Here is a 14,888-nt window from a genome sequence, read left to right as displayed (position 1 = left end):
TATATGATGTAAAAACTATTGTTGGAAGGGTTAGGCCAGCAACAACAAAAGCATCAGGACAAAGACAGTACTACACACCTCTAGGCAGTTCACCCATGTTTCATAAGAGCGGTTAGACGACTTCTCATCTCTTACAGGTACAATCTTAGTTACATAACAAGTTTCTGCTTTGTCCTTATGGAAATTTATGGTCATTACCTTTATTATATAAATCCCAACTCACGCATATCAGAAGAAGATGTTAATTTAAGAGTATACCAAGAATCAACATGTACTAACGTATAACGTTCAAAATGTAGTGTGTAGTTTTTAAATGGCTTTACAGAAATAGTGTGATATTATTTACTCAGAAGTGACCAGGCAAGTGTTCAATCTATGTGTAATTTAATCGCTGTATAAATATGAATACAGGTGTTCTGTCAAGACATCCATACTAACTCTGGAGGAGCTGCAGAGATCCACAACCAAGATGGGATAATTTATTGATGTATAACTTTTAGTTGTGCACTCTTTAATTCTTTGTACGTTGCTGGCAAGATTTTACGTGATAAGGAAAAAATGGCAAGAAGAAAGCAGTTGTTGAAAGAACGTCATAAATGTCGCCTTTGGAGTTTTACACAAGTCACAGCAAACATATTGGTGAAGTCGCTCTCATAACAGAGATCAAAACTAAGCTAATTTTCTATGTGTGGTAGAAGCCCTGGGCACACCACATATTTCATGAAAGGTGCTGGTGACAGGATCATGCGTATAGTATGATGGTTTAGCTCAATTGAAGGCAATTCTGGAAAAGGAAAACATTTTTGGAAGGCAAAACCGAAACATACAGTCAAAGGAATTCAATCCATTTTGTGAGAGAGCCAGAATTTCAGTCTCCACAGATACAAAATTGGTGCAGACCCATTCAAAAGTACTCTATCACATAAAATCCCAATAAAATACATTAATATTTATGTTTGTAACATAATTACGTTTGGAAAAGCTTAAGGGTTACAAATTCTTTAGGTCAGGATTCTTAGGACAATTTTATTTAACAACTTAAGTTTCTAAACTTAAATGGTGAATATATAAAATGTCTTCCTCTGAGTGGAATTTCAAAATAACCCAAAAATATTTAAAGCATGTTTGAACTTACAGAAAAAAAAATCCCTCATGTCACACAGGGTTTCATCATGCAAATACTGGGAGAGTTTCCCTTTCTGTCCCTTAGCGCGCACGGTAGTAACAGGAAGTAAAAGGGAAGCTACAACCAAACCATAACAAGCTGAGCAGAAGTATTTATTTTAAAGAAGTATTGTCTTAAAAATGGACTCTCGGAGTTTAAATAACGAGTCACGCTGCGTGTTTTTTAACTCCTCCTCAAAGGACAATCGATGTGTAAGTAGCCACTGTTAGAGTAGCAGCAGCTTTAGCTTTGGAGCTAATTAGCCACATAATCACGTTGCTTGTCAGTTTGTAGTAGAAAATTGTTGTCATTATTAACACGAGTATTATTTATCAATTATGTTTTTTTTGGGTCAGTGTTTATCAGTTGGCCAATTGATAAACGGAGCTTGACTGCTGCATGTTTTCTCATGCTAATAATAGCAGTGAGCTGCCAGCCATCCTGAGTAATTAGCATCATTTCACCGTTGCTGACAGAAATCCCACTGAATCAGCGCCAGTTTTCAGGTATACAGCGTTATTAGCCCTGAAAAAGACATCGATCTGTAAAAACACCCAGCAAACATGGGGTGCAAAACAAACTAATACTGTAACTGGAGCTATTAGCGTCATAGCTTTGTATCGAATCCATTGTTTACAAATAACTAACAGCTCATTTGCAGCAGGAATTGAATGATTTTATCCATGTCCAAGAAACACGGTGACACAGAAGTTTAGTTCTGTATTTCACACAATTGAGAGTTTAAATATATCGCATTAGCTGTGTGAAGCTCTTTCACAAATGCAGTTCCTGTCAGAAATTTGTACGTCACAGTCATCACCATTAATTTGGGCATTTGATTTTGGCATAATTATGGATGGATATTTGAACTTTAACGATCAGATATGGTAGCAGTCATATAAATGGGTTGGTTTTCTGGCTCCGACGTGACATTCCAGCATTTTCTAAATATTTTCAAAAAGACTGGGGTTGTGGCTTTAAGCAGGACTTTCAGGAAGCATTCCAAATCCAGTTTTGATGGGTTTGACAGATTAATGTTTTTTTTTCTCGAATCATCAACTTCTCCAGGTTTTAACAAGCCGACCCAAACAGACAGACAAGAAAATCACTTAAGATGTTCAGGAACAACCTAAGAACTACTAAAGCCTATCATGAACTGGAAAGTTGCTAAAGTGCTGCTGTCTTCAGTAAAGCAGCTGTTACATCAACATGGACTCTGAAGGCACTTAGCTAGAAAAAAGCCTTAAGCATGACTGAAATTTTTCAGCTACCTGCATGGACAAGCCAAACGTCTCCCAGATAAAACTGTATTGATTACAAGAGACAATTATTGAGCTTTTTGGCCACAACTACATGGCGTAGATTTAGAGGAATTAAATTGAGAGAGGCCTTAAGATCAAGCATGGTGGTGGGACCAGCAAGCTGACAATCTCCGTTCTTGCTTCCAGGAATACCGTTGCACAAGGGTTCGGAGGAATGATGAAGGAGCACTCTAAATATCCAGCCAGATCTATTACATAAGCTTGTTGAAGTTTACAAATAGTATCTGGCGTCTCTGTAACTTTCCAAGAAATGTTTACCCGAATATATATTTGGGGTTGTATGTAAATATTAGTAGTTCAGCATTGCTTGGATCAGAGAAAATTCACAATACATATAAACTTGCGATCCCAGTTCTTGTTTTAAACGTACAAGCGTATGTAAACCTCTGAGCAGCACCATAAGAGATGTCTTACATCAGAATTAAGAGTTCCTCTGTCATGGCTGCTGCCTAGCTGCTATTTGAATTAAATAATACTGTACTGTGCATAGATATGCCGAAAGAAAAATGTTAAACAGCCATTATAAATGATTTTGGTTCAGTTTGATAGAAAGACAGTCCTGCAACTCTTATGCAAATATTAGACTTTCTTGAAGTTGGTGTATTAAAAAAGTACACACGACACAAACTGACAGTAAAGGCCATCAGACACAGTAAACAGCAAATGCCTTGTAGATGTATCGCATTACCATCATGAGGCGGGATGGTTATAGTACATGTGGGGCACACAGACGCCCCAGTAGCCCAGCATCACTAAGTTGAAGTCAGTTAATGAACTGACTTCAAAATAATTCATTTGAGTTTTGTTAAGCAGCTTTTTTTTTTTTTTTTAGCTAGTTTTAAAAATGTAACCTGGTAACTCCTGGTACCAGCAAACCCTCCATGCTTACTGGGGATGCACCAATCGACTTTTTTCACTTCTGATACCGATACAGATATCTGAGGTTTAATATCAGCTGATACCAATCCAATACAGAAAAACGGTGCTGAATTGACTTTAAACATCTCTTTTTTTAAAAAACACATACATAAATGTACTGAATTACAAATTTATTTGATAACTCTGCACCAGTACAGCACACTTAAATACACCGGTAGCTTCATAAGCTTGGCCAAACATGTAAAAAGAACAAAGCTTTAATTTGTTCACTCAGTGCAATTAGGAGTATAGCAGCGAATGTGAGACTAATTATATATATATAAACTGAAACTGACAAAAACAATGGGTTGACTATCTTGGTCAAACATGTAAAATAAATAACTTTATACCATGATGTCACTCAGAGCACAAAGCATAGAATTAGACTGAATAGATATGGATCTGGCACTGTTCTGAAATTTCTTCCAATATTGGGACCGATACCGATATTAATATCGAATCGGAGCATCTCTAAATATGGAAGGTCTTTCAATTATTCAACAGATAGATGTTTTGTAAAAACAGCAACATGTTGCAGTGATGCTTCCCCCCGCCCCCAGGCCTTTATATAGATTATCAAAGTGATCGAAGGATGTTTTTTCCTTTTTGTTTGCTTGTTGATGCGGCTTTCCTCACACACTGCTGAAAACCGCGTGTAACACGATAGCAGCGACGTTCCAGATCTGAGCGCGTGGGCATGCCCTTCTCTGCTTTGCATGCGAGACGTCTGCTGGCCTTTTCATTTTCCCTGAAGCCCGCCGGACTGAGTAGCAGCCTTCTCATTCTCTTCATTCCTCGGTGCTTTTCCTTTCATTTCGGCGCGCCACTATCCTCTGAGCTTAGCAAACACGCAGAGCGTCTGGTCCCTAGCTCTGCTCATTATCACATCTGCCTGCGTCTGTACGTCGTGTGTCTCTCAGCTGTCACTAACCAGCATCCCGCTTCCCGCATCCCCCCCACCCCCTCTTTGTTTGCTGCCTGGCAAAATAGGTCGGATTCGTGTGGATGTGACATCCGCGAACACCTTTGAGTACACGTCTCAGGTGTCAGTACATTGCAGCTGTTTATGTTTAGCGAGCTGGAGTACTCTGAGTGCAAATCTAATTTTGCAATCCCTCCCCAGTCTCTGGTGTGTTTGCATACACGTGCACACAGACACACACAAACACATACACACAGGTAAGCTGGAACAAATGGCAGTCTTGTCGTCCTGTTGCCGTCTGAGCTCGTGATTATTATGATGATAGCGCAGCATTTTCTCCGCACTTCCGAATATGTTTCCAGAGGGCTTTACCTGAAACAAATTGCAAAACACACGTTTAAGTGTGCCAACCACTTTAATATGTCGTGAGCCGTGGACTAATCAATTGTTTCTGTTTCACAGGCGGTGATTTTATCAGTAAAACGAGCCACAGGAACCTTCTCCTTAGTCGGATGGTGAATATTTCCCTGTCTTTTATTCTATCAAATTAGCAGAGCAGGAAAAGTAACGGGGATTTGTGTTTTCCCAATTTAGAAAGCCTGTTTATTTCCTTTTTAAATGGTTCAACATTTGTAAATGGTTAATCAGCAGAAGGGGTTGCATCCACTAACAACTTGTCAAATTCTATTTGCCGATACTGAGTAGGTCTCAATGGAGGCGTTGGGATGTTGTAGGGAGGTATCTTACTGGAAACTTAAGCATTTGACGTAGGGTTGGACAAAATGACTTCAAAATAAAATCTTCAATTGTTTTATACCAGGTCCGATTTTTGATTTTAATCTTTTTTTTATTCTCTAAAGAAGAAATTACAAATGGGAATATTTTCAAAAAGTGGCTCGATCATCCCATTAAATCATGATTTGTACGGCAGAATATTAGGGCCAGAGTATGAGATTTTTTTTTTTTAATTATGAGAATATAGTTATATTATTACCAGCATAAAGATGCAATTTTGCCAGAAGAACATCTTAAAATTATGAGAAAAAAAGTTGTTTCAGTAAAAAAAACTAACAAAAAAAGCTTGGATTAAGTTTTTTATTTTTCGTGTTTCGTGTTAAAGTTCTCATACGATTACTGTTTCATCCTCCTAATATTAAGACTTTACTCTTGTAATATTAACACTTTAATATATTCCAGAAACATTATGACTTTTTATTTTTGTTAAAAGCACATCTTAGCCTGACCCTCATATTTTGTGGTAGAGTTGGCTTGAATTCAAAGTCCAAATAAACAGAAGCTGTAAGCATGCCTGTCAAACAAGATGGCCGCCCTCGGTGTGCGGATATCACTCTGAACGATTGAAACCCGAGAATCGGTCAAATAAAATCCTGATTTTCCAAACATTAAAAAAAAAAAAAAAAAAAATTAGATTAATCCGATTTATGGCCCAGCCCTAATTCGAGGGAATCACAATGCAGAGAAATGTTCAGGTGACTTTCCTCAGCCACTGTAATCTCACATCCCAGCTCTTAGCGACTGAACTCTTTCTCTCTAGAAGTCACAGTGCTTTCCTTCCAGAAGAAGGGAGTATCAGAGACCACGTCCAGAATTTGGGAGTTGAGACGACGGACTGCAGTCTTGCTTTCAACCCCACTGCCGGGATGGAGTCAGGATCTCTGAGTTTAACTTTTTGTGTCAGAGTAACGCATCCTAAATGCTGGTTGAAAAAAAGGGATGCCAATCTGGTGACCATCGTAAAGAGCGAAGGTGCCAGGATATTGTGGTTGTGTGCTGTTTTCCAAAGCAATACAACACCTCCTGTTTGCTAAATAAATAAAGTGTTTGTCCAACTTTATCTGTCTGATCCAATTAACAAGCGTCAAAGAAAGTCAGCAAAAGTTTTAAGTTGTGATGCTTTCATGGGTGAAACTGGATTTTGCTTCTCGAACCAGAATTGCTTTTTTTTTTCTTTTTTACTGTTTCAAGGGAAACAAATGGGCTTTTAAACGGTACATTATTTTTAACGAGAAGCATTGCTACTGCAAAGCAATAATCAGGCCAACAAAATGTTCTTACCTTTTGAGCTGTGTTTCTTAATTGAGCTGTAGAGTTTTCCTTCCTAAAGAAAACATAAAGGGCCTCATATTTAGCATGTGTAGTAAACAGATATGTTAGATCTGTGATTGAGACTCTGAAATTGGGCTGTGCAAAATATTAAGATTAAAAAAAATGATTTCTTAACATGATTTTCTTGCCACTCAAATTATTGTTGGAATATTCTGAAATTGTCGGTGCGAGATTATGCCGTTGCAATAAAACATTCATTTATTTACAGGCCATGTTAACCATGGGTCCCAATAAAAGGGACAATTAAGAAAATAAATAACAAAGAGGAGTTAACAGTTATAAGTGGTTGGGTGATAATTGTCGGTGCTCATTAAGGACGTGGCAGCACCTGTCTTGGCCGTTGTAAATAAATTGTGTGTCATCTTGGCAGTAATTGATGTCATTCTTAAAGGGAGCACACCATAGTTTGCAAGTTTCAGTGACATCAGCTGCAAACGATTCGTATTGCAGCCAATTTATTACAACTTCAGGCTGCACTGCAACAAACAAGCAATAAAAAGTAACAAGGTAAATAAAGTTTTTTTTTGGGGGGGAAAAAAAAAGCGTCTTAACAAAAAGAACAATTTAAAAAAAAAGTGTTCTTTAAGGCTTAAAGCCTAAACATCTGGAAACATTCCTACACTTAACCAGTTGTGCATTTGCACCAAAATAACCTAAAGAACCGGATACCATCCGATGAGCTCGGATGAGATTTGCGTTATAGATCTGAGGTGTGCCGGCCCGGATGGAGCAGTTAATCATGACATTAACCTTTACAACCAAGTTTTAACCTTTATACTAATCATGTCATAAATTCTATATTCATAAAGCGTTTAGCTCTTTTTAAATCTTAACATGGTTGATTGATTTCTGGTGCTGTGTATGCGCCACACCTAGCGCCGTCAGCTGTGGTATTAACTTAATAATGCATAAAATGCTCATGGAGGGTCCTCCTGTCTGTTTTCTTGATTAAGTTGAAAATATAAGATTGATTTTAACTTTTGCTCTGGAAGTCCCAGTCCAGAGCGAAAGTATTTATAAAAACCCTTACTTTAAAAGTTATTATTAAATTAAATAGAAGTTTAATACTGCAGTGTGTGAATCTCATTATCGTTTCCTTTTCTTCCTCTCCTCAGTGTTTTCATGCTGTTTGTAATCTGGCTGCTCCGACGCTATCACTCCCTGGCTCAGGTAAATTTGCACTACACTGCGCGCTGCCTCTCCGACGGTTCTTTTTTTTTTTTTCTGTTTGCTCCATTTCCACTGGAAATCTGTTCAATTAGCCATGGTAAATCTTGGTGTAATTGAACCCAATTAAAATGCACAGATTAATGAATCGGGGGGGGTGTTAATTGACTCACGGTCATTCTGTGATAGCGACTGCAGTCCCGAGCTTTTTCTCTTTTCCCCCCCACCCCCTTCCCCTCTCTTCAAGCGAAGCTGTTTAAATAAACGTAATATTTATGGATTTCTTCCCCCACCTTTTCACTCTCCAGCTTCTGATTCCCTCTTCTTTATATCGAAGGGATTTAGCTTTCATAAAGAGTTTGTTTGCGGCGTTGCTGTGAGCGTGCAGCTTCAGGATGATTTTGTGTTTTCTGAACCCGGTCCAGCAGGTCCGTCTGGTTTAGCAGCGCGGCACGCTATCCTTGTAATCTGAAGTAAATGACAGTTTAGCGGTGAAGCTCTCCGACGGAAACCCATTACCTCCGGACCAGATTGCCGAGAGCGACCTCGCGTCCCCCTACGCTTCCCCTCCCCCTCATCTCATTCCTCCTCCTCTTCTTATACAACATAAACCTTCTCCTTACTTGCATCCTCTCTGAAAAGGTTATCTGTCAGTCAGTAGTCTTTAGTGCTCTCAAGGCCCTTCTGCGCGCTTATTGTGTCTTCCCCTCCCTCCCCTCCACCCCCTTTCCGTAGCCTTGGCAGGGTCACTGCAAGACATGAATTGATAAAGGGCTCTGTGTGTGTGTGTGTGTGTACGCGCGCGTGTGTGCGTGTGCACGCGTGTGTTTTTCTCGCTGTGTGCAGCCACAGATTATTACCGCCGCTGCAGGAAAATATGAGTGGTGCGTACCATGGTTCCTGTAGTCTGCGGATTATTGATTTGTTTTACATAAAATGAACAATTTCAGAGAGGAAACGGGAGATCTGTGTCTGCTGTGATAATTTTCCAGCGTTGTCACGGAGATGGCATTCAGCAGACTTCCTGGACAAGTATGAAGCATATCCTGTGGTATCATAAACAGTCTGTCCGTCCGTCCGTCCAACCACGTATCTGTCAAACCATTTCTAATCATCCAACCATTTCTGATTAATCCTTCCTTCTGTCCATCCAACCATCCGTCTATCCATCCATCCATCTCCTTTTTGCAGATTCTGTATTTAAACGTGGGGGAGCACTGTTGCCTCACAGACAGGTTGTGTGTTTTAATGCGTCTGGGCTCTGCATGGAGGTTGCAGGGTCTCTCTGCGTACTCTGGCTTCCTCCAAAATAACAATACATAGACTGTCAGGTGGTAATCGGCCTTTCTACAATGCCCTTAACTGTGTGTGGGTCAAGGCCCTGTGATGGACTGGGAACTTGTTCAGTGTGTGCCCCGTTTCTCGCCCAAAGACTGCTCAAGATGGACAACCCCTTCCTGCAAGGTTAAGGGAATTTGGACAATTCATGCATGCAGGCACATTTACAGTCAGAGGCAGAGGTCAGGCTGCAGTCCCAGCAGAAAATTCATTCATAGGGAACTTCTGCGCTTATACCTTAGAAATTGAAAGTGGTAAAAGGAAATGGACAGAGAAGTCGGCAAATGCGATTCTTTTAAAGGTATGGGATTTTTATATGAAAAATGAGCAGAAGCGCGGCTACGCCGAGCTGTCGGCTACATTAGGGATCATTCCGGCTATAATTTGTCCTCCTCCGTACGCGAACATAAATGCACTCGGGCATTTTCACTCAGGGTGTTGCATTTGAAATTCCTTCTTCATGTCTTTCTCTTAAATTTCCACGCCACAGAAGATGATTCTCAGCCTGACTGTAGCCGCCTTCTTCGACAGCATAGCATATGTCATGGTGAGTTACTCTTGTCTGTTACACTCAAAGCAGACTGTGGCTGAGCCTTTTTTTAAATGCTTTCCCATGCTGCTTCTCGCTCGTTCTCCAGGGCGAAACCCATCCGAAGGGATCTCTCTGCAACTTCCAGGCCTGGTGGCTGACATACTTCGGTAAGGCAGACTTAAATTAATTGCTCGCTGGCACGGCTTTGCACGAGCCGGGCGGGGAGCGGAGAAAATAGCTGCGATCTAACACACGTCTGATGCCGAGCTCGTACATCACCACAGCAAATAATATTGCTTTGTCGTTTCCTTTTTATCGCTCCTGAGCAAAATGTGCCTAAACAAGTTGGGAGTTTCTTCCAGGAATGATGCGGGTCATTGTGTGCATTTATTACATAATAAACTGATGGTTTCAGTTGAAGACTCTGGTTTAACTTCATAACACTATTGTGGACAAAATTCTTGAAGGCTTATAGCTTCAGAAGCACCAACCTAGCAATCTAGTGAAAATTAAATTCTTGGTCTTGCATTTGGGCACGACATGTCCACAATCAGATGTCTGCGTTGTGTCTGATTGATTTGATGTTTACGGCCAACAAATGTGAAAAGAGTGGCTCCAGCAAAAACAACAACAACAACAACAACAACAAACGAAGAACGGTTTTAAATGTAAACCCAAATTTAAGCTGGTTGGTCTTTCAAAAGGCAGAGGAGGATAATGGTATCAATAAAACTGTAGAGTTTCTTGCAGGATGATTCATTCCCCCCTTGAACTTTTCCGCAGTCTGTCACATAACAACCGTAAACTTTAATGTATTTTATTGCGAATTTTATGGGGGAGATCAAGACAAAGTCGTGCATGACTTTAAATCGGAAGAAAATAGATACATTCGTTTTCAAAAATCCCTTTACAAAGAAGGTGCGTGCAGCCCAGTGAGTCAAGGCTCTGTGGATTCACATTGTGTGCCGCAGTTACAGGTGCAAGTCTTTTGGGGTACGTCTGCACCAGCTTGGCACATCTGGGGGCTAAATCTTTTTGCCGGTTCCTCTTTGCATAATAGCTCAAGCAGCAATTGGATGTAGAGCATCTGTGAACATTCAAGTCTTGTCGCAGATCCTCACTTGGATTGAATTAAGATCTGAATTTCCTTTTAAGTTTTTTTGCTGCATCCAAGAGATTTTCTTTCAGTATTTTCCTGTGTTTGACTCCATCCAAACCCAGTCCCAGACAGCATGATCACCGTGGAGATGGTTTGTGATGTGTATTTTGTATTTAGACCAAAGCACTTTTTTCACGTTTGCTGCCTCCCTCAAGCTGTGGAGAACTGCAAACACTCTTCTATGAAAGCCCGATATGCGGAGTGCATAGACTCCCTGTTGACAGAAAGGTCCACCTGAGCAGTGGATCTCTGCAGCTCCTCCAATGTTACCATGGGCCTATTGAGTGGTGCAGGCATGAATGCAGTGGACAACAAGGCATGTCATTTTGCCTTGTTTTTTGATTTATGATGGCCCAGTTAGCAGCAAATTACAGACTATCTAAACAATCAGGAACTCAGAAACTTAACAGAAAATAGATTATTAAAAAAGCTTCTCTGGTAAGATACAGACTACTTGTAAGGATTTCACACAATTCAGTTTTACTTTATGAACAGTTGGCCTCTTTTTGCTCAACTTTAAGTTTCACATAGTTTCATGTTCTTTAGCACATCACATCAAGGAGTCATTGCTTAAAGTTTTATGACAAAATAACTTTCTTTCAATACAACTCCGTGACGACTTTCGTGAGGGATTTCGGATGTAGTTTCTAGGCTACAGATAGTTGTGCACAATAATATGGCAGTTAGTGCAAGTTGATAATGGTGACAGAAGGGCAGTTTCTCACAATTATAAAATTGACTGTTCAAAAGGCTTACAAGTGCTTTCTTCTGCAGTCATCTGATATTACTGCTTTCTTGGCAGGCTTCTATCAAGTATTACGGTGGCATGTCAAGGCCTGAGCCAGAATGAGATTCTCACAGTTTAAAAACTATAAGAAAAAAAAAATCACAGTAATGCGGTTTTTACAACCAATTTAAACCCAACTTGTATAATGTGATCTAAATGCTTTTATTTAAAGGAGAGTAAAAAAAAAATCCTACTTCTGTTGAAATTATGTAACGTCTTCATTCACACAGTTAATATAATATAATAAAATCTTGCCATTCTGCTCTTTACAAAGTAACACTTGACTGATGTCAATTTGGATGTCAGCTGGTCAATTAGTCAGGTCGCACAGTTCTGCTCCCTGAAGCTTGAAGCTTGCCAGCTATTGTTTTAAAATGCTGTTCCCTAAGCGATTGATCTGCAACTCTGCTTTCATTTTTCACACCATGACTATACATGTTTTTATGACAGAAAATATCAGCAAGCATCCATTTTGTTTTCTGTGAACTTGGGGTGGGGGGTAGGTAGAATGTGTTTTGTAGGAATCTCACAGGCAGTATGCAGGAACAGGCACTTCAGTGCAGACAGTGAGATCTCTGGTGGACGTGGTGTAGCATGATGGAAATTTTTTATTTTTATTTTTTTAGACTACGGTATCCAGCTCACACCTAGTTTTGTTGTTGTTCTCATTCGTGGAAAACTAAGTGCTGCTGTTGCTTTTAAAGATTGCAAATAGTGTGCAAATTTCTGTAACATGCTGTGATGTTAGGCTTGCGTTAAAAAAACATTTAAACCTGAAAAGTTGCTAGAAAACTAAGACTTAGATTTAAAGAAAAAAAGAGAGAGCGAGAGAAAGAGAGAATGCGTGCTTTACCCAACTGCTCGATCACTAGTGTTGTTTAAAGATGATAAGGGCACACTAAGAAGCGCTTTCCCTTTGCTGGCGATGTATGCGACATTTCTAACATTTTTATGTTCTTAAAAAGAAATTCAAGTAAATTTGACGTTAAGGAAGTGGCTAGACCAGCATTTCTCTGGAGTGTTCTCTCAGCTGTGCCAGAAATTGCTTTACCGTCAGTGAGTCAGACCTTGAGACGCCCTGAATGAGGCATCTCGGTGTTTCATCATCATCCTGTGTTTGAGGAGACGGCTCTAGTTCAATGACGGAGCGGTACGTTGCTATGTAACTCAGAATTACCTGGAACCTTTAGAGGTGGAACTAAAACTACGATTCTCTGAATTTTAGCCAAATTTACTTTCCAGGAGGAATATTTTTTTCTGTCTGCACAAGTGGCGTTTCGGGCTTTAGCCTTAATTGTCAAGACGGATTATTAACCGAGATTGTTGAATCATGCAGCATAATAGCCAGTGGAGTCGGTGCTGGAGGGGGTAGCTGGAGGCACGAACGTCAGCAAGTCTAGCTGGAGAAGCAAAACTCAAATCAGCTTTTAACTCCGAGGACCAAATGTTATTAAATGTGCTTGGAATGATGGAAGACGGCGGGAGGAGGGCAGCGCCCGGACAGGTGGCGAGGCTGAGCTCGGTGTCGTTAAGCTAAAGAAAGGCTTCGGCTGCTTTCTGGTTACATAATGCACATTTGCAATGACAGTAATTGTGACTTATTGTGATAATACCGCTTCCGGCTTAGACATAGCTCATTTCAAATGCTTCTTAAGCGCGAGAAGAGTGTGGGTGCTGTACCATATGTGCTCGCTTGTATTCGAATAAACAGAGGCACACACTGACTGTTTTGAAGGGGCTAAAAATTAAGGTAGAGAAAAGGTTTTAGCACTGAATGCAATGGCTTGGAAAAGTTTTAGTCTTCTTTTTTTTTCCCCACAGTACAAGAAACTTTAGTGTGTCTAAATGGGATTTTGTTTGACATAGCAGCACAAGATAGGACACAATTCTTAAGTTGAAGGAAATTGGCCTGGCTTTAAAAGCTATGACAGACTTCGCTTCTCCTCTTGAAGGAAAACATGCCCATAACATGACACTGCCGGTACTGTGTTCACTTTTTGCATTAAATCTATACTAATACTAACATCTTTAGTTGCACAAAGATATTAAACCAAACCAGGAGGACAGAGCACATCACCCCAGTTCTAAAATCCTCACAGTGGCTTCATGAAGCTCAGAGAATAAACTTTAAAGTACTTCTCTTGGTTTATAAGTCACTGAACGACTTGGCAACAAAATACACCAACGTCTTGTTGCTGTTGGTTGTATCAGTCTTCCTGACCGCTCAGGTCTTCTGCTTCTCATCTGCTTTGCATCCCCAGAACCAGAACCAACCACGCAGAAGCAGCATTTCAGTTCATATGCACCACAAATCTGGAACAAACTTCCAGAAAACTGCAAAACTGCTGAAATACCAAACTCCTTTAAATCAAGGTTGAAAAGCCACCTTGTATGAGCTGCCTTTGATTCATAACAACTGAAACTTTATGATTAGCATATTTGATGTGTATTTGCTCGATCATTTTGATGATGGCATTAGACAAAATGTAACTTTTATTGCTCGTTTCATAATTGGTGACTGAATTATGTTCTTATGATGTAAGGCACTTTGAAACGGCCCCTTGCTGAAATGTGGTGAACAAATAAACTTGACTAGACTTGCATGCTGACTAAAACGTTCAGATTTGTTCTAAATTGATCAGAGTGCCTTCTTGCATGCTTCCTGTGTGTTGTGCATTCCTTGTGGCAAACTGAATAATAATAATAATAAAAAAAAACAATAAAATGTGTACGTGACAAAAAGGATTAGGGCCTGAATAGTTCCCGCACGTTAAAATAGGCGTCAATCTGACTGAATGTTCCTCCTCCTCCACTCGTGTCCACTCCGTCTCCCCACCCGCTCCCATCCTCCTCTCTCCTGTTATCTCCTCCTGCGTTTCCACAGTTCATCATTATCTCTCCGTGAGCTCCCGCCTCTCATCCATCACCCAAAGCTACAGGTTTCCCTCATATTACTGCAGAATGGGCCTTCATTTATCAAAAGTGGAGCGCACGCATGCATGCCCGCATGCGTGCGCACACGCTGTCGCACACGGGCTTGTGTGTGTGCGCGTGTGCGTGCGTGCGTGTATGCGTACGTGTGTGTGTGTGTGTGTGTTGGGACGCACGTTCGCAGGTGCTCGGTGTGTGGCGGCTAGCTGGGCTGTAATTTGACCTTGGTGTTTTTCTCTCTGCAGACTGGAGTGCCTTGGCCTGGGTTTGCCTCATTACCCTGAACCTGTATCTCAACCTGGTCAGGGAAATAAGCACCAACAGATATGAGAAGTGAGTAATTTGGCCCGCTATCGCTTAAGAGTACCTATTCAATTTTTTTTTTAACGCTTTAAAGCTGATTTTAAAACTGGGAGAAAAACGTGCAACAGAAAAGCCATTAAAGACGAATTAAATCACCGACCAGTTATTAATCGCTGAATGATTTCCATATCTGCTCTCCAGTGGCGCTTTCTTCGTC

The 14,888-nt window shown here is 40.5% G+C and overlaps 1 protein-coding gene across 8 annotated transcripts in view; it reads left to right on the top strand.

Annotated features, from left to right (window-relative positions):
- Window positions 1–1,201: 1,201 nt before the first annotated feature.
- The window catches only part of LOC103134722 (cyclic AMP receptor-like protein A), a 75,442-nt gene continuing 61,755 nt past the window's right edge, over window positions 1,202–14,888 (top strand). The window contains exons 1-6 of one of the 8 annotated variants that reach the window (XM_007547122.2): window positions 1,202–1,377; window positions 4,790–4,842; window positions 7,570–7,624; window positions 9,450–9,506; window positions 9,598–9,658; window positions 14,614–14,701. In XM_007547122.2, the coding sequence (XP_007547184.1) occupies window positions 1,306–1,377; window positions 4,790–4,842; window positions 7,570–7,624; window positions 9,450–9,506; window positions 9,598–9,658; window positions 14,614–14,701 (386 nt within the window). In that variant the 5' untranslated portion in view covers window positions 1,202–1,305. Of the gene's footprint in view, window positions 1,378–4,789; window positions 4,843–6,821; window positions 6,962–7,569; window positions 7,625–9,449; window positions 9,507–9,597; window positions 9,659–14,613; window positions 14,702–14,888 lie in introns of those variants that run through there. The other 7 variants (XM_007547115.2, XM_007547120.2, XM_007547117.2 and 4 more) reach the window with 7 other exon arrangements.

This window comes from Poecilia formosa, unplaced genomic scaffold (assembly GCF_000485575.1).
Source record: "Poecilia formosa unplaced genomic scaffold, Poecilia_formosa-5.1.2 Scaffold19, whole genome shotgun sequence".
In the NCBI taxonomy this organism is placed as follows: Eukaryota; Metazoa; Chordata; class Actinopteri; order Cyprinodontiformes; family Poeciliidae; genus Poecilia; species Poecilia formosa.
Note: the sequence above shows the minus strand (reverse complement) of the source record. Positions and strands in the feature narration are given on the sequence as shown.